The following is a 24,233-nucleotide window of genomic DNA, read 5'->3' as shown; positions in this document are numbered from 1 at the left end:
ACAGTTCTTGCTTGGTAGCAATTAGGAAACTTTTTGCTCACTTCCGGAGATGATCTTCTGAAGTGCTGTAGAAAGGAGTGGCTGCAGGAGAAGTGTGGGGAATGAGCTAGACTGGATCTTGGCCAGCTGGGGTAAGAAAGAGACAAAGCCGACCTGCTGCAGCTCCTGCTCCTCTGCCTTCCCTGCCGAGCAGAGCCAGCACTTAGCGTTGTTCTCCACGCCGACTGCACTACAGCAGCTGCTCTGACCTTGCCCAGCAGTTGCAGTGCTGGCGGTGGATTGTCCTAGAGACTGAGTTCGTTAGCCCCCAGGGAAACTTGTTATATTAAAAATGGAAGCTGGTGGAACTTGCTGTCATTTGAGTCCTTACTATTCAAGTAGTTATGTCGAACGTGTCCACTTTTTATAAGTCTTTTCTCTGTCAGTCAGTAGGTGTGTTTAAGTTGAGATTCCTTAGATCTTTTTACATTCTGGATGTGTTTTCTATGCACTGTGATAATCACTATCTGAGTGCACATGTTTCAGAGTAATTAAAGCTTCATGGAGCTTTGAAGTGCCTGTCTTAAACTCTGTAATGTTCCTAGCATCCTTAAATTCACAAAAAACAAATTTTAATAAGCTTTTTAGTGTGTGTTATCATGAGCAATACTCTTTCCCAGTATAATCATCATATTAAAATACACCAAAGATATTCTCAGTATGGAATAACTTAATACATTTTGCTCAAACATTAGCAAAACAGGAGAAAACTGTCTCATGTTACTACCAAAAAAGTACTGTAGATGTTGGCACTGCAGAGAGCAATCTCTCTGAAGCACAAATATAACAATTTATATAATGGCTATATATAACCATATATGATCATTAAATGTGTCCATTTCCAGTCCAGGTTGAAGGACATTGGCCTAAGATGATTTAACTGGATCTGTTAATTCATTCTTTTTCTCCTTTTAGGGGAAAACTAACGTAAATTTTTGTTAATGCTCTGTTTTTTTTCTCTTGAAGTAATGACAGAAGTTGTCATGCACATCTCATTGCTTTAAATTTTCCATAACGCTTCCTTAAAACCATTTATATTTCTATGGAAGTCCAAAAAAACCCAACTCAACCCCCTGTGCTTTTGTATTTTCTTAATTTTTATATGTTATTTCACAGAAACAGATACAATAACAATATAATCAACATTGAGTTAATGTGTATTAAAGAACTGCCTGAAGTCTAGGGCAAGTACAGGTTGAGTTAGTCTGTCAAAGGTGAAGAATGAAATGTTTGTTGTAGTTTGCTCTGCTTGGCTAACCTTTTCTGGTGCTTCTTAATCAGGGAAATGGATTCTGTGCTGCACAATTCAGTCATTTTTGTAACTGAATCGATTATGGGATGGCTATTCAGTTAATGTATTCAGATGTGGGAAAAAAAACTTGACAGTCCAATCTTGAGTTGTACGTCTGATATTGTTGCTTGAAACTGTACATACATATGCACAGATGTGTGCTGTGCATCCACAGAGTGCATAATTAAAGACATTTCTTTTTCTAGGAGTCCACCAAGGTTTCCGAGTTAAATCCTAATGCAAAGGTGTGGGGAAATCATATGTTACACTTGGAAGCAAGTGGTGCCACTGATGGTAGCGTGAGCAAAACGTGGGAAGAAATACCTGACCAACCTCCAGATTCTTGTAAAGAAGGTATGAATAAGAATTGCTAGCTGTTGCTCAAGCAAAAGGTAAAATTCAGTAGAGAACTTTGTCAATTTTAATTTCCTGTTAAAAAACAAATGCAAATATGTAAGCAGCTTTACTTCAGATTTAGTTTTAACTATGATGTTACCGTGGTTAGAAGGAATGCTTTTTGAGTGTGTTCATCATTGCTGCTGCAGGACTGGATGCCAATGGTGATGGCGACAAAAAGCATCAGAATGCAGTGCTGACAGAGCTGCAGGAGCCGTCACCAGCTGTTTCGGTGTCAGACCAGACAGATATGAACCCTTTGGCTCTCGATCATTCCGAGTATGAGTCTATGCATGAAACCACCCAGACAGGTAAGAGAAAGCTGGTATTTGCTTGGACTTGGTTTAAAAAAAGAAAACGTATTTGAGTTGAGCAGTGAGCATCCATTTAAAAAAAAAAAAAAGCAAAACAACAACAAAACAAAACAAAAACACAAAACCACTACACCACTTTTGTTCAATATATGCATTCTGGAAATAGACCCCAGAAAATCCTGTGTCTTGCTGTCAGGCTTAAGCATATTTGGAAGGCAGTCTCCTCCTGTTTGAGTATAGGCTTGATGAGGTACTGCACAGAATTGATGATAAGTTCTGGATATAACTGAGTATTGTTTTCTGAAATGTTATTCTTAATGCAAGTCCCTAGTGTAGACATTTACCTTTAGATATCTACCTGTCTAAACTGCTTGTTTCTAGTTGGGTCAGGTACTGAGGTGAAATTCACATACCGTTTGTGTCTCAAGTAGTAATCTTAATGTGTTGAAAGATCAGTCTTGTACTTAAAATACTAAAATAAGAAACACTTTAGTCTGACTTCTTCGCATTCTTTTTTAAGGAACTCTCAACGATTTTTTTTCAGTTCGACTCTTAGTAGCTGTAGTCTATACCAGATGGCATGTTTTAAGAAACTGCTAGAAACTAGCATAGAGATTCAGCCATGCTTACATTGCACTGAAAGGGAGAGAAGGTCTGCAAGATGCATGTAGGATTACTACTTGAACTGAGGTGAGGGATGGGAAAGAGGAAAATGTGCTGGGTGTTTCTTGAGATTCATGAGAGGTCTGCTCCTTGTTCATTGTGCTTAGCTGATTTTATAACGTGTATTAAAAATGACCAGTATAGCATACATGATAGTTGGAAATTGAAACAACTGAAATGGCAGCTGTGGCATCATCCTTGCTTGTGCTGAAAACTGAAAGTTCTCTGTCACCCTTCTACTTAAGGGGTACTATTGACGAATACTCAGTAATAACTAACTGGCAAGTAGGAAATTACATTAATGATGCCTAGCACTCTAGAAGGGAACAGTGTTCCTTAGCTTAGCGTTAGAACTTGTCAGCATGTCCTTTACGTGCCCAAAATAGTTAAGTTTTAACACGAGTCAAATAGCGTGGCAAAGCAGCTGAACGGCAGGTTGGATCTATTTCACTTGATGAATAGTAACAGAGGTGGTCCCAACTCTGAAATCTGATTTTTATTTTTTGAATCATTATTTTTAAAAATGCTTATAGTTTTGGTCTTTGTTAGGTTTTGTGCAAGAAGAAAAGATGAGATGGGGAAGGGAAGTAGTGGTTAGTACATTTCCCAGGTGTTGGCATTATCTGCATCAGAATAGAACAGGTGAAGGACAAAATGGTGGGAGGAAATTAGAAGTTGCTTTAGGAAGAAGAAAGGTTAAGGAGAGCTGAAGAAAAGGATGAAAGTTACTGAAAAAGGGAAGGGTATAGAGGGTAATAGTTGGTGTGAAATACTTTTAAAAAAGACTAATTTACATTTACATAACATGTTACTAAGTGTTTTGTAAATATCTAAAAGCCACACTAAACTTCTGATCTTTAAACAGTTCTCCCACTGACACAATTAGTTTACCCTCAACTGACTGTAGTATATTGGGTCTAAACTGAAGTGAACATGAAATTAGTGTTTTCCATGTGATAATTTTGAAACATCCGAGTATAAGAAAAAAATTAATTTCTCCTTGTCCAAGAGATTGTTAGTTAATCACACATTTGTTGTTAATCGATTGGATATCTGCTGATATTTCACAACTACGTTTTTGAAACTCTCTTTTCTGAATTAGTGTGTTGGAAATTTAGAGTGAGGTCAGAAGTATGAAGTGCCTCCATTACGGTGCTTGCTTGCTGTATTAGTCAGCTGCATTAGTTAGGGCTTAGTAAACTAGAAATTGCTTAGTTAGGTTGGAACATCTATGAGCTAAATCAGTTCTGTATTTACTTTGAGATGTGCTTGTAGCTGCTTTTCTAAGACTGCGTTAAGTTTTATGTACTCAGAGAACAGAGGTTAACAAGTGAAGTCAGATATGGTTTTTCTTTTTTCTCTTAAATAGTCCTGAATGTCTTCAGTGGTCCTGTGCGATTTTGGTGGGTGAACTAATACACAATGAACGTTTATTGAATTTGGAAATTTGTTACTAGTTATACAGCCATCAATAGACACAGTGGCTTGATGAAGATACAGCAGAACTAAATTTAAACTTAAGTATTTTAATTGATAGGTGGAAATGAACAGTTGCAACCAGAAGGTCAGGAAGATTTACGAGAATTACTGAAAAAAACACTGGAATTCTGCTTATCTAGGTATGTATATACCTAAATGTAGCAAACTGGAGGATAACTAAATAGACCCAGTACCTAACTTGGGATGTAAGTTAATATATTTCATAGCTGTCACTTAAAACTGAGTGGAAAGGATGAGAATGTGGGGGAAATAACACACATTCCAGAGTGTGGTATTGATGTACCTCTTAAAGTTTACATGAAACTTCTGGACCTAAAACATAAATTAGCAAATACATTGTTTTGAAGTGGAGTAGTTACAAGAAATTACAGATCGGGTGATTTTTTTTTTATGACTTTCTGGTTTTTTGCAAGTTAAAACTGAGTTGCTTGAGTAGCTTAAGCCATTTGGTAAGCTTTCATTAAGCTAATAATTTTAAAATTTGCATTGATACAAACTAGGATTTTTGTGTGTGCATCCATAGATGCCTTTATATTTTAAGCTAAGGGTCGATTTTAAAAAGGAAAAAAATAAAGAGCTCTGAATCATATGCATTCCAGTAAAGGTTCATGCAGGATTATCAAAGCAGCTTACTTATACTTAATTATTCTCAGTGATTGTGTCTAGATAAAAACATCCTAAACATGCCTTAATAACCTAGAACAATTCCTAATCCATATACTCCTGCATAACCAGTTACAGTCAGTGGTCATTTGAAGTAATAAACTCCTAACAATATCACGTGTTTATGGATGTGATGTGCTGCCTGAACAGGAAGATGCCAATACTGTTGCATGAAGTGGGGGGGGGGGGAAACCAAAACGTTTTATAGGAAGTGAAATAGGTGAATGGACTTGGAAGTTGGTGAAAATGCTGAAAACAAAATTTAGTGTAAGAATCTGCCTTCTAATGTGATGAGTTGTCTCAAGTTTATTGTCAAAAATGACATTCTCTCCCCTTTTTTTTTCTCTCCCAACAGAGAAAATCTTGCCAGTGACATGTACCTTATATCACAGATGGACAGTGATCAGTATGTGCCAATAATGACAGTAGCAAATCTTGATCATGTCAAGAAACTCAGTACTGATATGGATTTGATTGTTGAAGTGCTGAGATGTAAGTAAAAATCCCTCAGTGCTAGAAAGCATTTTGGTTATTGCCATAGGAGTATTAATCTAGATTTTTCAGTCTCTTCCCTTTTTTGTTACGTATCGCAATAAAATGCTATCCTTTTTCTGTAAAGCATTAGAACAAGCAGCTTCCAGTTTAGACCATCACAATTATAGGACTGCAGTTTTATAAAAGCTACTTCACATTTGAGATATTGACTAATGACCTGTGTAAATGAGAATCATGTGAATTAAATTCTCAGAAAAGGGCACTGGTCATTACCACTAAGGTAAGAATCAAAAAAGAACATGACTCAATGTGTGCCTTAAAAGAAAAAGCTAATGAACTGGGATTTTCTAGGCTGCAAGAGTAGTGAGATTGTGGAGATTTTAAGTAACACGTCTACTCAGTTTCATACTGAAAGTATCCTCAGTCATTTTCTGCTTGTTTCTTAATGCTCAAAAATATTTTAAGTTTAGTATGAAAAGCTTTGCATTGTAAAACTGTATCCACAGTATCTTTTCGGTATGCAAGGCTAGTCTGATTGCTGACAGCTAAAGTACACTTTTGTCTTTTCTCTCTTAGCGTTGCCTTTAGTCCAAGTGGATGAGAAGGGAGAAAAAGTTAGGCCAAATCAGAATCGCTGTATCGTGATTTTACGTGAAGTACCTGAATCTACCCCCATTGAAGTAAGTGTTTAATTGTTCAGTAAAGGATGCTTTTTCCCTTGGGATTTGGAAGTTAGATTTCTTCCAGATTTCAATAAGCATGTCGCATTTCTTACTACACTGTTAGATAACTTCTAACAATGTTTCTCAGCCTTAGTTTATTGCATGTGTTTGAATAATAAATGTATTTGGTAGAAGCATGTTGCTCATGGAGAGGCTGTGGTAAAACCCGCAGCTCTGCAGAGGGATGAAAAGCTGCCCTTGCTGTGTTTGGTAGAGTTACCATAGTTCTCTTGGACACTTGCTTATCCATATGCACTTAGCACGCAGCTCCTTGGATAGACAGCAAATGAAGATGAGGGAAGGTAAGTCTTGGAATGAAAAATGCTACTGCTGCACCTTGAAGCTTGTTAAGTTAAAATACTTAAAGCTTTGCAAATGTTTCCATAATGCTGAGAGCACAGGTGTCAACAGGTTGCTTGTTGATCTCCTCTGGCTGCTGCAGCTGGTCTGAAGTTCTCAGTTCTGTTTTGTAAGCCTGAAAGAGCTTTTTATCTTTCTTACCTGGAGTTCCAGAGTTCTGCACTTTAAATTGATGTTTCCTTCTGTCCATCCATTTTTTTTTTTCCTCCCACCTTTTTCTCCCCCTTCTTACCAAAACCACTTTCCATAGGAGGTTGAAGCACTTTTCAAAGGAGATAATTTGCCTAAGTTTATCAACTGTGAGTTTGCCTATAATGACAACTGGTTCATCACATTTGAATCAGAAGCTGATGCACAGCAGGTAACACTATTTTTTTTTTTGAAGCATTTTAGAATATAACAATAAACAAGGGTGGGTTGAGGGTGGATTGACGGGTCATAAACTATATTAGAAATGTGTAACAATTTAAAATTGTAATTTAAAATGTGTAATGTTTTAATTTGGGGGTTAGAACTAGGTGATCTTTAAGATCCCTTCTAACCCAAACCATTCTATGAAAAAGAAAAATACACAAACCTCTAAAAACAGTAATGCCTCCCTTTAGCTACTATCCAGTTATCAGTACTATTAAACATCACACCGTACGAGTTTTATCTTGTTTGCATATCCTGGCTTCCTGGCCAAAGCTATAATTGCTTGCACTAAGAATGTTGATATTTCGGATCACACATTGAAATGCTTCAATTGCAAGATTTCAATTCTTGTCTTAACACTACTAAAGTACTTCTGCAATGATAACTTAAATCTTGCCGAATGCAGATTACATATGAGGGTTTTCTGTAGTCTAACATTAGCAGACACTTCAAGAATTATTTTTAGGCTTAGCCTGTCAAAATTTAAGTTTCCTTTGGTTAAATTATATTCGACAAATTTATATAATTATCTTTCTTAAAGGCTTACAGATACCTTAGAGAAGAAGTGAAAACTTTCCAAGGAAAACCAATTAAGGTAAATAGAGCTTTATGGATTTTGGGGGGCATGTGTCTATGTGTTCTGTTTTTTGTGGGGCTCATGGTGTTTTCTAATATAAATTTAAGCGGTCCAATCTCAGCAGCCGTTTGGCCTGGAGATGGGTTTTGAAATGTAGCATTTTACTTATCCTTTTCCTCCTTTCTGGCAGCGGTATATCCATCCCAGCATCAGGCCAGTAGGGAAGCATTCAGCTGTTCCTGCCTTCCTTGAAGGAGAAAGCAGTGACTGACAAGTGTCCAGTAAAAGTTTGAGAGCTGCTAGTTTGAACCATCCTTATTTAATTTGGAAGGCTGCTGTAATAAATAACCTAATCTCCTTTGCAGGCAAGAATAAAAGCAAAGGCAATAGCTATAAACACATTTTTGCCAAAGAATGGATATAGACCTCTGGATATGAACCTCTACACGCAGCAGCGTTACACAACATCCTTTTACTTACCTCCAGTATACAGTCCTCATCAGCAGTTTCCGTTGTACAGCTTAATTGGCCCACAGACCTGGTCAGCCACACACAGCTACCTTGACCCTTCATTGGTAAGTCTCTTGATTATGAAACACTTGGAGTCTTTTCAAAGTTGCTGTTGTTTTCTTAAGAAGTCTTGAGGTGTAGGAAGCATATGTGTCCTGAAGTTTAAGATACTGATTCTTCTTGAAAAACAGTTCTTCAGAGTTCTTCCCGTGGTGTACAAGATTAATTATTTGAAAATTTCATCTGGTCTCAGACTGCAGTGGGATTCTCTTCTTAACCTCTTAGTTTTTGAGTTTTTTACTAGAGATTACTAATCAATCATTACCAAAATAAATCTTTACTAAAGACCTCTTTTTAGTAACGGTTAAAAGCCTCTTTAGAAATTAGATCTTCAGAATATGTATATGAATACCAGAAAAAAGCAATTCTGAGATGCACTGAATAAACTGAATGGAATTGGGTAAGTAAGGATAACTTAGTATCTTGATCTTGCAGCAGGAAAATAAATTCTAGGTTAACAAGCTGAATTACCTTATTCGGCATGTTCTTACAGCAAAATATTTTCAGTGCAAAAGTAACATCTTTTTTGGCAATTAAAAATGATATTACTTTTGCTATTAAAAAAAATCACTTTTAAATTGCTTAACTTTAAAAAAAAAAAAAATCTTAAAGGGGGGCTTATCAGTAAGCGTTAGAGCTAGGATGGCAGCAGTAAGTCTTTATACACTCTAATGGGGTATCTGCTGCATCCTGTGATGCTGCTTTCATCTTCTCCATTGTGACCAACCCATCAGAATTACCTTGGCCCCTTTTAGTCTGCCTCTGTTGTACTACAAGAGCTAATATAAATATAGTTTTCTGTAATGACTGGGAGACTGAGGTTGTCCTATACGTAACCTCTTCCCCCCCCCCCCCCGCCCTGTGTAAATGCCTCTTTACTTGTGGCTAAAAGAAACTAGGGTAGCAATGATCAAAATCAGAAGCTTTTTAGAGGTTTTTTTTGGCAGAGGATTAAAGTGTCCTTGAACAAACTTCAGCAAACTTCCTGTGTACTGAACAGCAAGCTAATTAAAAAGTTGGTGTGCTAAACACTTCACACACAGGGAAGGTAGCCAGAGCCCTTGGGGGGGAAGGCTTTTAAGGGGGAGGAGACAAAGTAGCATAGTGAATGATGTTGTTCCAGGAGAAAGCCACCTTATTAAGCAGCAATGAATGTGATTCTTCCTCTAGTTAAACTAAGACTGACTATTGCACAGTCTTGCTGTGGGTTAGTGAAGTAGTTGGGTAGCACTGGTGTAAAAGACGTAGATTAATTGACCACAGGCTCAAGCGCAGCATAGTGCGTGTCTACGCTATGTCATCCTGGAACTTCTTGTATTCCAGAAAGCTTTACTAGTCCTGGGTTTTGGGGGAAGATACTACAAATTTGCAGCTTTAAAGATCTCATACCGGTCGTAATTATAACAGAAAGTGAAATGGCAGAGCTCTTGCCTCCCACTGCTTTGCAGCATATTGTCACTGGTTAGCTGCATTTTGTGTACATTAATGTAGTATGATGTTTCTTGAATCTTTTATAGGAAGAGCTATATTTGAGTAGAAATTACTTGAAGAGAACAGGGACCACAAGGAACAATGACAGGGGAATAATTTTCATGAGACAGGGTTGCAGTTTGCATGTAGAGACTTCTGTGCAAATACAACAAAATTTTCTCTCCTCTTCTGCTTCTCTGTAAATGCTAACTGTGCTTTGTCTCACCTTTGATTCGAGTTTAAATATGCCCAGTAGCATGGGCATACAGTTTTACTTCTGAAACTAGAATATGGCAACACGTCTTCAAAATTCTAAAAACTACCTATTTCTTCATCATGTACTTAATAGTATTTGAGGAAAGATCTAGTTTGTCCTGCTTATAAAAAAAAGAAAAAGTGGGGGGAGGAGGGAGGAAGGAAAAGTGTACTTTTTATGTGCTAGATGACTTCTGTGGAGAAAGCAAATTGTTACTTTTGGTATTACTGGAAAATGAAAATAACATTTATTCCCCCCCCCCCCCCCCCCCCCCCCCCCAAAAAAAAAGTCACCCATCCTTATAAAGAAAGAAGTGGTTAACATTGCTGGTGTCCCTTTAAGCAATGAGTTAAACTTGTTTTCCTTTAGTATGGTCAATGTCTTTTCATTATTCAGGTTCAGTAGTTGCTTACCTAGCTTTGATTGAATTTTACAGCGTTCAGGTTGTAACTATTAAAGCAGACAGCACTTCAAAGCAGTGTTTTGATGAAACTTGTTCCTAAAATAACTTTATTAAACTCCTAATGGCCTATTTTTGGAGTCTGAGGTAGCATTTGCTGTCATGTGTGCGAGGTTAGGCTAACAGTGCTTTGGCATGACAGCTTTGGTATTAAATTTTATTTTTCATTGATTAGTGGTTTGCCTTAACTTTTGCAAGAAAGTTGGACAAGCTTAAAGATACCTTTATAGGAAGCAATCTTAATCCCAGCTGTTTCTCATAATTTAATTAAGTGTAGAAAGAGTGCTATATAGAAGTCTCACTGTTCTGCAATTTAGTTACTCTCAGGGGGAGAAGACAAGCGAATATTCACTGTTGATAACAACAACATTTCTTAAATGAAACTCATTCATACATTTTAAAAAAAAAAGGGGTGCCAGTGAGGTTGGAGAAATTACTGTAAACATGCTTCAAGTTTTGAGATATCATGTTAATACACGACAGACATTGATATGCACCCACCCCAAAAAAAAATCTTTCACTAATGTTGCTTCTTCAGGCACCAAGACAGTAATTCACATGTAGAATAAGGTGGCAAGATGTGAAAAGAATCAGAGGTCCACTTAACATCATCTTATTCTCTAGGGTTTTTTAGGTGTCATGTGGATGGTAAGTAGAATGAGGAACTGATTTTTTTTTCTTTTTAGGAGGGATTTACATATAAATTATAAGAAAAACAATTACAGGGTGTGTAGGTTAGAGACTCTTTGACAAAGAAGTGTCTCTGTACTCAAAGTCATACACAGGATGGTGTGAAATAGGAGGAGTGTTACTTGACTTACAGCCAAGAATTTTGGCTCGATTTTTTTTTTTCAGTCCTCTTAACAAATTATCAGAACTTTAATATGTGTAGTAGCTGTCTTTTCAAAAAAACCCAGCTCTTGTAAGTTGGGTGCAAGGCACTGGACAAATGCTCTACTGCTGTTAGAGCCAGTCATTTAAGTACTGCCCTGCATAGAATGACATAAAATACAGCGTTGAGAAAAAATACTACTCAGCTTGTTTATAATTGAGCATGCAATATATTCTTTAGGTGACACCATTTCCAAATACTGGGTTTATCAATGGGTTCACATCTCCAACTTTCAAGCCTGCTGCTTCTCCATTGACCACACTCAGACAGTATCCTCCCAGGAACAGGCAAGTTCAACCGTCTTTTAACAATAGGCATACTATTTTATTAGCTGCCATGGGGGGTTTTAATCTGCTTATTTTAGTAACACCAGCTAACTTGAAAATACTTGTGCAATTGAACCTGGTGCAAGGTTAAGTGAGGCCAAAGGGCAGATGGTGCTCCTACTGTTAGTGGATATACTGTTTCTAAATGTAAATGGACTGTCTGAAAACTGAGAACTTGTCTGTTTCATGATTGAGGGTCTTCAGATGAAATATTCTGAATGATGGCATGTGATCAGCAGGATTATTCATAAAGTATTTCCAGTTTCAAGTAGTTTTTAGTAAAGCCATCATTGAAAATAGAGTGAAAAGGTTATTTTTGATAATTCGCATGACCTGTTAAAATGAATGTTTATCATTCTTATAAATGAAATATGCAATAAAGGACTAAAGATCTTGCTTCTTCTGAATTCTGTGTGTAGTCTTAGGCCTCAGAAGATCTCTGATAGTGCGTATGTTGAAATGACTTTTGAATTTGTAGGAATCCTAGCAAGTCTCATATACGACATACAATACCCAGTGCAGAAAGGGGACCTGGGCTTCTAGACAGTCCTACAATATTCAACTTTTCTGCTGATCGTTTAATCAATGGCGTCAGGAGTCCACAGACGCGGCAGCCAGGACAAAACAGGACACGGATGCAGAATGCTACTACGAGTTACACCAAGAGGGAAGTAGGAACTGGACGGGTGGAACAGACCAGCGTTGACTCATCTCCTGGATTAGGTAGAGGAAGGTGAGTGTACTCCGTAATTGTCTTCTGAACAACCTGGCATTGCTGCTTCTAACCTTTTTTTAGGGAAGAGGTATGGTACTAGTACTGTTCTCAGTACTATTTTAAATGGAGACTGTCTCTCCTCAAAGCTAAAATCTTGGAAAGTACTTCAGGGAAAGTGTTAAATATAGAACAAATGCAAAGTGGACTTGCATACCTTCCTACCAAATTAAAATCATTGATGGCAACTGATGAACAATTTACAGCTGTAGGATCTAATCCTCTCTATCCTTGCTTCATCTGTTGTAAGAAAGTGTCTGTGTATTATTTGTTTGATTTTTAATGAAGCAGTTCTGCCCATTCCATTGTTCAGTAGTATAAATTGTGCACCTGAACCCGTACTAGCAGTGCTCATTGTTAATTTTTTCAGTTAAAAGACCAGAATTTTACCCAAATTAGACATTTACAACAACAAAGATGATGCATTGGCATGGAGGGAGGAAAAAGGATTGCATGCAACTAAAACTATTGTTAATGCAGTTTTAAAAAAAAACCACACCACCTGGGGAGCTGAAAATTGGTGGCACCAATATTAATGTGAGAATTTAGCAGGCTTATTTTGGAATTTTTAAAATGTAGTACATGTCTATTAAGTGCTTTATGAAAGTACTGTGCAGCTTTGTTTAATGATGGCTGTGTTTGTGTCTCCAAGTAAATCACATTTTGAGTGACTTACTGGATTGGAAGATAACTTGAGTCTTTTGCAGATGATCCTATATTAGACTTGTATTGTATCATTGCAGAATTAAGTGGGGATTTTGTGCAAGAATTGTAATGCTTCTCTAAATCTAATTTGCCAAATTGTGTTCTAACTAGTGGATGAAAGTATGATTAAAGAAAATAGGAAACAAGATTGCTCAAACTAGACTGCAAAAATGTACAGGAGTAGTCAGTACTGAGACTTGTATTCTGAGATTGGTATTCAATATATTAAAATATTAAAAGTCAAACAGAAAACTTAGAAAATTTATTGAAACTGAATAAGAAGGCATTGCAAACTTTAAACTGCTGCTTGGAAGGGCTATGCCTGAAGCACAGCTGGGGGAGAAGTACTGAAAATGTTTTGGAGGGGCTTTACCTGAATCGAAAAGTTAGCAATATTTCAAAAGTTACATAGGTACTAAAAAAAAAAAAAAGACTAAACCTGTTACTTTGGATATTGAAAGGTTTTGTCTAAGATCAGCACTGAGAGATGCTTTTAACGCAGGAATTATTTGTAACCAAGGTATTCTCATGCTGACTTGTATAAGATCCGTGCCTTTATTTTAATGAGAGCTTGCTAGAAGTTTTTCCCTGAAACATTTTTTTAATAACCTGTGTAGAATGAAGATGGATGAAATAGCAATTTGAATTCATTTCTCCTGTTTTCACCAACTGCCTTCCATTCATTTATAGGCATGGTTCTGATAACTGCTTTCTTTCCCTTAGGAAAAACTCGTATGGCTACCGAAAGAAAAGGGAGGACAAGTTTACAGTGAGTGTTCATGATCATGTTCATTTATAATAAAAGTAGGGTAACGAGGCAATAGTACGGATATTATGTGGAGTAGCAGGTGAGATAAGTTATTGGTGCAAGCAATTGTATGTCACAGTTGAGTAAAGACAGCAGCTCATTAGAGTCACATGAGTTTACTGCATTTGAGTATCAGAGAAGGTTGTCTGTTAATGCAGAAATTAGGAAAAAGTTAAATTTTTTTATAGTAGCAAAAAATTTCCACCTTAATGGTGCTTTGTCAGCATACCGGTGTTCATGTTCAGGGAGAGCTAAATAGCTACGCTAAAGTTCAACACACTTGGTACTTGACTATAGTTCGTGTAGATGTTGAAAACATTTTATAGATCCCTGTGCCATAAAGTATAGCTAGGATCTTAGTTATTAAGTCGTCAGTTCTTTCTTAAATGCCTCTCCAAGTACCACTTGGTAAGGTTATACTAAGACTATTGAAGTATTACAGTATTTTGGTAAACTTAAATTCAAGATGAATACCTAAATACCCTTGATACTTGAAAAGGCTGGACTAGACATTGCACAGAAGAAAAAAAAGAAGTCATTTTTTTGTAGGACTTAAGGTTTGATTTGATAAAACCAGACACTTCTCTGCAGTTCATGAAGTTGAACCAGATTATTTCCTTGTTCACATTACAATTGCAAAGTAACCCCACTGCATGAGCCATAACACTTTCTTAAAGGTCTGGAATCATTGCATTTGTGGTTCCTGCTGTTGGGTAACCTTAAGGGGACTTAGGTAAAGGAGCATCACGGTTTGGAAAGCATAAAACAAGTGATTCCTTCCCTTTGGTTGCTTTTAGTTCTTGTCAAACTTCTGAAAGCTCAGTGTAATCAGATTATGTGTAGGATTCTCAGTACTTCTTTCTTTTACCCTTTCAAAGCTGCTTGAATTTTTAGATTGATGTTTTCCTATCAACATTTTCTTCTGTCTTTGAAAGAATAAGGAAGCGGTACAGGTTAGGTGTAAAGTGAGTGGCTGGAGTGAAACCATTACCTTGGACACACTTAGTAAGCAGAGGGGCTCTTCTGGCTCTGCTGACTTTAAAGGTTATTTGAACTTTGAATGTAAAACCAGTATACATGAGTTCTTTGGAGACCCACTGTTCCCTTCTCTCAGCAGCAGGCTTTAATTGCAGCCTGTGCAGCCAGGTTCCTTCTGGTCTCTTCTGGCCCATGAATCTTTAGTCTCTACTGGCCAGTGATGCAGCCTGAACAGAGGTGAGAGCAGCTGCACACCCACAACTGTGTGTGCTGGGAAGGAGTGTGCTCTGAAGTGAAAGATTAAAATTTGACCCTTTTAGACTGTGGAAATAACTGAATCCAGAATCTGATTTCTTGTGTGATGCTGTAGTGGTTGGGTATACCTAGGACATAACTGCAACCAGTTGTATTTGAATGGAGTGATGACTTCTTTTGATATATAATTTTTTTTTAAGGAAAAATTATAGAGAGTATGCATGCTTGCATGAGAAAGAGCATGAACCTTTTGGATCAGATTGTATTTGAGGCTATAGACATAAGCCAGTTACTCCATTTGTCATAGCAAATTGACTTGAGAAATTGTATGCAGTTGGCATCTTGCAGTTTGAGCTTGGATAAGTGTAGTTTCTCTCTGTGACCCTTTGACAGGTCATCTGACTTCTATTTTTGGAGGTTTGCAGCCTCTGTTGCTGTAGCACTCTTAAACTGTGTTCTGGGCGTCATGCTGGGCCAGTAGCAGTCCTAGGGGTTGCAGTCGGTCTTGCGTCTGTATTCATTCTTTCCCTATTTCCCTCTCGACACACGCTTCTTCTGACATAAACTGCAGTTTGTGAAAAGACCTCGAGGGTAGTTTTGTATCTGTTGCTCTTCATGAGAAGGAAGGGGGGAAAAAACAGTAAGTAATGCAACACCTTTCTGTCCAGAAGCATTGTTCTCGCATTCAGACCATCCTGGCTATATACCCATAAATATTTTCCTTTTCAAGATGGGAACTGTCTCAAAAACTGCTTTGCATTTGGTATTCTGCAGCAGAGATCATCTTAGCACAGGCCTGAGCACAGTCGTGAAACAGTTACTTCTTTGTTTACATGATGTAGATGAAGTTAATGGCTAACTTCAGTCACAGCATATTACAAAAGGAATTGTATTTTTTCAGTGTAAATAGAATTTAGCTTTACAGATCCTTACTGTAAGGATCTTTAACTGTGGTACTCTTAACTCCTGAACTGCTGTCTCTAGTGCAAAATAGTTGCATTTAGCCCATTGATTTTTTTTTTTTTTACCTGGGACATTAGAAGAATTCTCCCAGTTGCAAATATAGTTTTGACATTTATCTTTGCGTTTTTGCAAAGTGGCTATATAAATTCATATTAATTAGATGAAAATTGCTGTTGTCTACGCTACATACAAGGCATGCTGTCTTGCCGTTTCTTATTATATCTAAACATGGTATAAAATTCTTGTTGACCCCTGTGTGTCATTTAGAATGTTACCAACAGCACATGAATGGGCTTCATATTTTCACTATATCTTGATATCTAAACCAGTATCTTTTCGTTTCTGTGTAACTGTCCATCCTGAAGGAAGGGTCAGTGAGAAGACTTCTCTTACTACAGCGGTATCACTAAAGCTTATGCATATAAAACTTTTAAGAATGTTTATGCCATGCCATTTAAATAATAGTTAAATATTTCAAGGGCATCAGTGGAAAAAGTTCCTATTCCTTGGTACTGTGTGGTTTTCTTGGGAGGTGGGATGGGGGAGGCCTCTCTAAGGCTTCCCAGATATAAATCAAATGCAAAATACAGTTTAGAGTCCCATGTCATTCTCTTCTGTCATCCAGCACAGTAACCTGAACGTGTTATTTCTATTCCAGAGAGGCCAAACGCAGTCTCCACCACCCCCAAAACCTCCATCTCCTAGCTTTGAATTGGGTTTATCTAGCTTTCCTCCATTACCCGGGGCTGCTGGCAATTTAAAGACCGAAGACCTTTTTGAAAACAGACTGTCCAGTGTGGTAATAGGAACGTCAAAAGAAAGAGTGAGTAGCCAGTGTTCGTTTTTGTTGAGAAAACAAAGAATTGCATACCTCTTGTTTTCAGATTTGGTGGCTTATACGTAGAAAAAAGTTGTGGCTTTACACAGGAGTCATAAGAAATGCTTTTAAAAAACAGCTGTCAAATTCCGTGCCTCTGCCTTCTTCACTTATATCTTAGAATTTGTTGGGTATTCTCTTTGAAATGGTGTGGAATATTAGCACCAGTATAAGTAGATGTTAATAGCAGAGATTAGAAAATATGCTCTTTGCTGTTCATAATTGCCTCAGGCTTTTTTATATAGACTCAGGTGAAAAAATATGTGATAAATTTTCTTCCTGTTGGGAAGTCAGACTTCTGAGTTGTATATAAAACACTTTAAAGTGACAGAGACAAACTTTTAAGCACCGAAATATAAAGAAGCTGCCTACATAATCTCAGCACATCAGGCATCATAGCTGGAACAAGACCTGTTACCAAAACCAGCTGGATCCCAGTGTTTTCTTATCATATTGCTTGGAAAGATAAAAATACACCAGAATGACTTGGCAACGACTGCTTTCTAGATGTAGTAGAGATGCAGTTGAAAATTAATGTCGAGTAGCTGTTCATAGATTTCATTCTTAGAACTGTGTCTACCATGCCATCTGTGGGTGACGGTATGTTCTCCCAAGACTCACGTAACCCTGTGCACTATGGAATGTTCTAGGCTATGGAAGTCTGTATTGGCTTTTTTTGCTAGCTCTAATTAAACTTGTGTTTTTCTAGCTGTACCCCAACTGAAGAATTTAACCCCTGGATATAGCAGTGCAAAGCAACCTGATGAAACACCAAAATCTCTTGTGTCTTGTCTCTAAAGTCATTCTATTGCAGAAGTGTTTCCTTTAGTGCCTGCGTATCAGGGGTGGGTAGGGAGGGTATTTGTTGGCAAAGGAAAGAGAAAGCGGCAGGGCAGCCTGCACCCAAAGCAGTGATTGCTCAGACAGGCCATTTATTGGGTCTCCTGCAAGTGGTAATAGGGACCACTGCACTCCAGGGTTGCATTTAGGGGGAATGTGCAGGACAGTACCATGGTAATAGCAGTGTTTAACTTACTGTCAGCCAGTACTCCAGACTGTAGTCTGTTCTTGGCCAAGGTCTATCTATTTTTAAAGTATTTTACCTCAATTATTTCTGAAGTGGTTTTTTGACTATCGTATTTCAGGTTTTAAATATAATTCCAGCACTTGCTATTGATACTGCAGCTGAAAACCCGTTGCTCCTCCCATTACAAATCTAGTACTTGCTTTGCACTGTACTTATTGTAAAGAATTTACACTTGTTCCCTGTAGAGGCAGTCTGAATATCAGTCAGGCACTAAGGTTTTATGACAGTGCAGTGCACTGTCACATTAAAAGCTTCCTTTGATTTCCCAATTTTTCTCCAGCTTGCATGAGTTAGTCTGTACCATTGTGTGGAAGAAAGGGATTGTGCTGTCTTTCCTTGTTAGTGTTAATAAGGAATAAGATAACAGCAACCGCTCCAAAGAGCGCTTGTGTTCTATTACAAATGTGTTTAATGTTAGAATCTTGCCAATGTATACAGGCTGCTTTTCACCTTGATCTCAACATTTTTCCACGTCACCTGATGTAGAGTTATGAAGTGTTGAAGTAGAGTTACACAGTCCTGCTCTTGTTTTATAGATGGGCAAGTCCAGAGTACAGAAGCTGAGTGAACTTAGGTTGTGTAATTCCCAACAGTTGTTATCAAGCATCATTATGCTCTTTGCTTTGTGGAGCTCTTCTAGATAGAATCACAGAATTGCCTAGGTTGGAAGGGACCTTTCAGATCATTGAGTCCATCCATCAACCTAGCTCTGACAAAAACCATCACTACATCATATCTCTAAGCACTATGCCTACCCGTCTTTTAAATACCTCCAGGGATGGTGCCTCAACCACTTCCCTGGGCAGCCTGTTCCAATGCTTAACAACCCTTTCAGTGTCAAAATTTTTCCTAATACCCGATATAAACCTCCCCTGGTGCAACTTGAGGCTGTTTCCTCTTGTCCTAATGCCTGTTCCTTGGGAGAAGAGACTGATCCCCACCTCTCTGCAACCTCCTTTCAGGTAGTTGTAGAGAGTGATAAGGCCTCCCCTCAGCCTCCTTCTCCAGTCTGAATTCCCACAGCTCCCTCAGCTGCTCCTCATAAGACTTGTTCTCCAGACCCCTCACCAGCTCCATTGCCCTTCTCTGGACCTGCGCCAGCACCTCAATGTTTTTTTTGTGGTGAGGGGCCCAAAACTGCACACAGTACTTGAGGTGGGGCCTTGGCAGTGCCAAGTCTGGGGAATGGCAGGTGTTAATCATCCCACATTTTCTGTCAGATTGGGGCTGAGTGTTTTGGCCTCAGAACAGCGCTCGCATGTCTGCTTGACTTGAAGCTATTCACACTTAACTGTGTACCTGCAAGTTTTGATGCACTTGGGCCAGAATGCTCAGCAACTTGCAATTTCAAGCCTTTGCACGCACTATTATAGTGAGTAAAACTATAAAAGCTGTTCTTGTCTTTCTAAGTATCCACCTTTTATGGTTTTGCTGTTACTTGGAGTAAAACTAGGCGTGGATCTACTGCGATAATCTATGCTGCCTGATTTAAAACAGTGTCATGAAATACCGTTTTCCTTTCTAACAGTGACCACAGGAGTCTCATGTTCTATGACCTTTGAATGGTGGCTGGGCTGGGGGAAAGGGGTGTCTGTCTTGTTCCTTCTGTGCTGTATTCTCCCATTGCTCTCCCTTCTGCTCACCAGAATCTCTTCTGGTTCTGGAGTCAGACAGGTCAGAAGCAATACAAAGAACATAGCACTTTTTAAAGCAAACAAAATTATTATAAATGTCAGAAATACCTCTTTCAAGATACAAAGTTGTCTTTCTCTTTTATTTTATTTTGTGACAGTTTAAATTCATGTGTGCGTTTTGAACCTATTTGGCCATTACCTGGAAGCACAGTATCACTTGGCACTAACAGAATCTTATGAGGGTTATGGAAAAAGCCTCTTTTCTTTCTCGGTAGCAAATCACACTAAAGCATAAGAAACAGACTTTTAAATGATAGTCATGTCCTAGTTAGCAAAAACTTCATTTTATTTTTTTAAGCTTAGGGGTTTTTAGCACCAGCTGTTGGGATGGTGCAGAGTTAGAGCTTTGAAGACAGTTCTTAGTGCAAAACTATATGAGACTTTTGTCTTAATAGGCAAACTGTGGTTATGTGAACAGGCACAAAGCCTACTTTGTCACCAGCAGGTGCAAAATTCCCAGGTTGAAAGAAGTGATTTTGTCATCCAGATGTGTCCCAAAGGGAACTAAACTCCCAACTTTCTGGGAAATAGCCACAGTGTGTGTCTTATTTGTCTGTGTTTCTAAATAATTGTAAAGGAAAAAACTTGTTACAATACTTATATAGGATGCTTCTGTATGTTCCCAGAGCTAATTTACCCTTATAAATCAACTTCTAAACTGTTCCCTGATTGTGTTAATTTTCAGGAAAACCATGTTAATTGTATATTATTATTGCCCTTCTGTGCCTCTTTTCCTCCTTCAGAACATTAATGTGGATGCAAGTACAAACACTACTCCATCGGGAATTCCTCGAGAGCCGTTGTTGCCGGTTTCTTCTACATTGCCCAGGACGTTTGAAAGGTCTCCTTCGCCATCCCAGTCTTCTGAGTAAGCACTTAATTACATGGCTATGGTTATTCTGCTCTGAATCACATTTACATTTTCTCTCATTGAAGGCTAGGTGGAACACTGTAAATAGCTATTAAAATCTTAATGAAAGAAATAATGTTTTGTTTGATATTGTACTTGTAGTAAAGGCAATAAAGCTTAATTTCTGAACAATATCATAACAGTGATTCAGTTATAAAAGTCATTCAGCAGACAGAAGTTTAGTGTTGTGGTTTAGCCTCTGCGGGTATTTAAAGGTTTAATGAATACCTTACTGTCTTGTGTTTAGATGGCTTTGAAGCATAGAGAGTAAACCCTCGATGGTGTGGGCAGTACCGTTGTCCATACAATAACGAATGTTTTCAGTAAGGCTTCATTTGGAACCTGCAAATCGAATGGAGGTGTTTTTGAGTAACAGGAGTAAGATAACTGAATAACCAAATGCTGTCAGTGTCACAAATTACAGGTAGTGTCAAGTTACAAAGGAATATCTCTTTTTTCTTTAATATTTGATAGCATTTTTAAACACAATGCTAGTCATAATGAGCCAGGCAAATTATAGCTATAAATTCTTATAGTCATACTCAAAGTTTTAGGCCCATTATTAGATCATTCATCTGTCCTGAAGTTTGACTTTTCTTGAGCTTTGCTTCCTGCTGAATCCTTACAGGGACTCCAAGGTCGTGGATAAACAGCAGAAAGAGACGCAGAGTACAGAAAGGCTTTCTTCTTCCACACTCAGCACTGCATGTAAATCGGTACAAGTCAATGGGGCTGCCATAGTAAGTGACCTTATTACTTCACTTTCTCTTAATGATCCAGTTTGATGCATTTAACAGAATATTGCTTCCAGTGTTGTTTAATCATCCTCAAATTTGCCTGTTGGTAGCCTCATGATTACTTGCATGATACAATTATGCAGTTAACAGTGCAAAAGTGTTAAAGATAACTTGGCGAATAATAGCTCTGTATCGGAATTCTCTTCTTGGTACCATCCTTGAGGTAGAAGCATTAATACTTCTATTGATATTTAAACCAGAGTTATTAGTTTTCTTTAAACTGTTTTAGAGTTTGCTTGAATTGGAAGTATTTTGCCTTATCAGAGCACCCCATTTTTCTGGCATACTGTTTTGCATTTTACCTTGTTGTGAATCTTATTGTCTGTAGAGCTTCTGTAAACTTCATACTCAAGCCCTCATCTGTATGTTTTAGTGCAGCAGTCTTTTGGGACAAAGACTTTACCTTTTTTATTCATAAAAGTAAATGATTTTTTTCTTAGGATGCTTTGTTTAACTCTGCCGTCTTGTTTGCTTTTGATTTCACAGGAACTGCGAAAACCTAGTTATGCAGAAATTTGCCAGAGAACAACTAAGGATCCTCCTACATTGCAACCCCAGAAAGAACAGAAGCCAAACACTGTAGCATGTGGGAAAGAGGAAAGAAAGCCCACAGAAACAATAGAGAAAAACAGAGAACCTCCTCCTGCAAAGTCACATCCTGGACAACCCAAAGACCAGAGGAGACAGTCAGGACGCAGATCGTCCCCTCCAGCCGTTGGCAAACGTTTAAATAAAGAACAGAGTACCCCTCCAAAATCTCCTCAGTGAAATAACACCTGGGAGGGATTTGAAAAGAGGTCTGCTTCCCACAAATTAAACCCATGTTCCCACTAAGATACCTGAGAATGAGTTGCTGGTTAGGAGCTTGCAGTGATACTGGGCATATAACAATGCCTGCAAGTTATTTTTCTGTGAAATACTTTTCCCCCTCTTGAACACACATTCTGTTTTTCTGGATATTTCTGGATAGTTGTTCTAAACCTTACATTTAGGTTGGTGCTTAATTGGAGGTGAAGCTTAGTGTGATTATTTTTTTTTCAAGATGTAAAATATTTGTCTTTAAAAAAAAAATCAACTTTTTATTAAGCCTCTCTGTGGCTGTGTGAGTGCAAGCTCTGTATAGTGAGTTTTTTCTAAACTGTTAAGCAGAAATGTGCTGATGCAATATTTTTAATAAACTGGTCTGCAAGTACATATCTAAAGTGTCCAAAAGACTGATAACGGCAGCTAGTGTGTAGAGTGCAAGGAAGTAGATATATTTTACAAATTAGTATGTGACCTTCAAGATTTTTTTTTATTGGGCTGCTGTACTAAGTGTCAGCAAAGGAACTTGCACTTTTAGGTTAAATGAGTAGTTGTTTCTAGCATTTTTAAAAACTTAATCTTTTTTTGATGTTTTGCACACACAAAATGAATCCTACGGAGCACCATAGCAGTCTTTCTAAAATGTTTCTTTTTTTTTTTTGACTTACTGCAAGCAAGTAACCATCTTCTCACTCCAGAATAAAAAGTGATGTTATAATTTGCAAATACAAAGCACATTGTGAATAGAAAAGAATTAAGTCTGTGAGCTTCTATGGTGGTGAAGCCTGTTAGTGGATGTTATCAGGAGAAAGCACCGTAGCCTTCTTGTGATAACCTTAGCTTCCCTGTGCTTGTAAGGGAGTTAACTGAGTCAGCGCTGTATGTTCTGGTTACCCCTGTGCTCTGTGTAGACTTTTTTTTTTTTAAACTCTGCCCCAAGTGCTCTTTGAAAGAGTTCATATCTTAGTCAGCCTTGTGTTGACGTCTTCCTGTAACTACAAGCATTGGCATTTGGATTTCAATTTTTCAAGACGTGAGATAATGGTGTTTGTTTTGTGTGGTGGAGGAAGAGATCCCTGATATTTACCTCTGGGATGAGGTTTCTCACACTTATTTACTTTGGAAGTGATGCGCTTTCTGAAGGACAAGGATGCACTAAATTAGCAAGTTTCTAATAAAGTTGAATATAAATTATTTTTGTTTTAAAATGCCTAAAGTTTTTCTTTAAGTGTTTAAACTGCAGGAAGTTCAGACAAAACTCATTCCTGCTGACTATGACAGTACAGTTTATTCCACAAAAATGTTTATTTAAACAACTGATTTTTTTAAAGAATTATTTCCATCCGATATTTAAAGACTTGAATTTTATTTAAACTTGAAAATGACTTTGCCTTAACTTTTGTACAAGACAGCTTAGAGTTAATGAGGTCTGACCCCGTGGAGGGTTAGCATGAGTGGAAATACAGAATTACTCAGTTACAGTATGTATCTATTGTCACTGGTCTTACTGGGTAAACATACTGTAGTACAGGAACTAGCAGCAGTTTTTGTAATATACCTTAAAGATCTTAAACAGTTGATCTTTTTCAGATTGTTGAAAAACATGTAAATGCAAATAGTCAATACTGTATTAAATATGTGCACTTGGAAGTGTGTGCTTTGCTTGTACAGTTGTAAATAATCAGAACATATAAAAAGGTACCCTAAAGAAAAAATCTGATAAAAAATTATTGATATTATAAATGTTGCTGTTGAGCTGGATGTAGATAAACTAAATGTTGTGGTTTGAATATTACTTTAATTTGTTGTTTTTTCTTTTTCTTATTTTATTCTGGTGTGCTGAACTGACTCTGCCTCTTCACTGCAAAAGGGAAATGGAACGAAAGTCTTATTTGAAAGCCCTCAAATGTTTTCCTAAGTCCCTCTAAAAACAAGCGATTTAACCAATTCAAAAGTGTTCTGTGATGTAAATAGTGAATTCCAGCAGTCAAACTGTAATTTTAAGTCATTAATAAAATCAAATTTAATTGGAAAAAAGATTAGACTGCTACAAAAATATCCACTGAAGCTTACTTGTCTGCTTTCAAGAATATCAGTGCTTTCCTTAGTGTATGATTCATAGAACTGTAAAGTAACTAGAGAAGTTGACTCCTGATAAATTTCCTGTTACAAGCA

General features: G+C 37.7%; 1 protein-coding gene across 3 annotated transcripts in view; it reads left to right on the top strand.

Moving 5' to 3' along the window:
* LARP4B (La ribonucleoprotein 4B) overlaps positions 1 to 23,252 on the top strand; it is a 54,317-nt gene extending 31,065 nt beyond the window's left edge. For all 3 annotated transcript variants that reach the window (XM_063324442.1, XM_063324441.1, XM_063324443.1), the window contains exons 3-17: positions 1,537 to 1,684; positions 1,876 to 2,037; positions 4,241 to 4,322; positions 5,222 to 5,358; positions 5,938 to 6,041; positions 6,694 to 6,804; positions 7,399 to 7,452; positions 7,800 to 8,009; positions 11,263 to 11,369; positions 11,887 to 12,141; positions 13,609 to 13,654; positions 16,548 to 16,712; positions 20,291 to 20,415; positions 21,086 to 21,197; positions 21,741 to 23,252. In XM_063324442.1, coding sequence (XP_063180512.1) covers positions 1,537 to 1,684; positions 1,876 to 2,037; positions 4,241 to 4,322; positions 5,222 to 5,358; positions 5,938 to 6,041; positions 6,694 to 6,804; positions 7,399 to 7,452; positions 7,800 to 8,009; positions 11,263 to 11,369; positions 11,887 to 12,141; positions 13,609 to 13,654; positions 16,548 to 16,712; positions 20,291 to 20,415; positions 21,086 to 21,197; positions 21,741 to 22,022 — 2,100 coding nt within the window. In that variant the 3' untranslated portion in view covers positions 22,023 to 23,252. The remainder of the gene's footprint in view (positions 1 to 1,536; positions 1,685 to 1,875; positions 2,038 to 4,240; positions 4,323 to 5,221; positions 5,359 to 5,937; positions 6,042 to 6,693; positions 6,805 to 7,398; positions 7,453 to 7,799; positions 8,010 to 11,262; positions 11,370 to 11,886; positions 12,142 to 13,608; positions 13,655 to 16,547; positions 16,713 to 20,290; positions 20,416 to 21,085; positions 21,198 to 21,740) is intronic.
* The last annotated feature ends 981 nt before the right edge of the window (positions 23,253 to 24,233 follow it).

This window comes from Chroicocephalus ridibundus, chromosome 2, assembly GCF_963924245.1.
Source record: "Chroicocephalus ridibundus chromosome 2, bChrRid1.1, whole genome shotgun sequence".
NCBI lineage: Eukaryota > Metazoa > Chordata > Aves > Charadriiformes > Laridae > Chroicocephalus > Chroicocephalus ridibundus.
The sequence above is the reverse complement of the archived record's forward strand: the minus strand, read 5'-3'. Positions and strand labels throughout refer to the sequence as shown.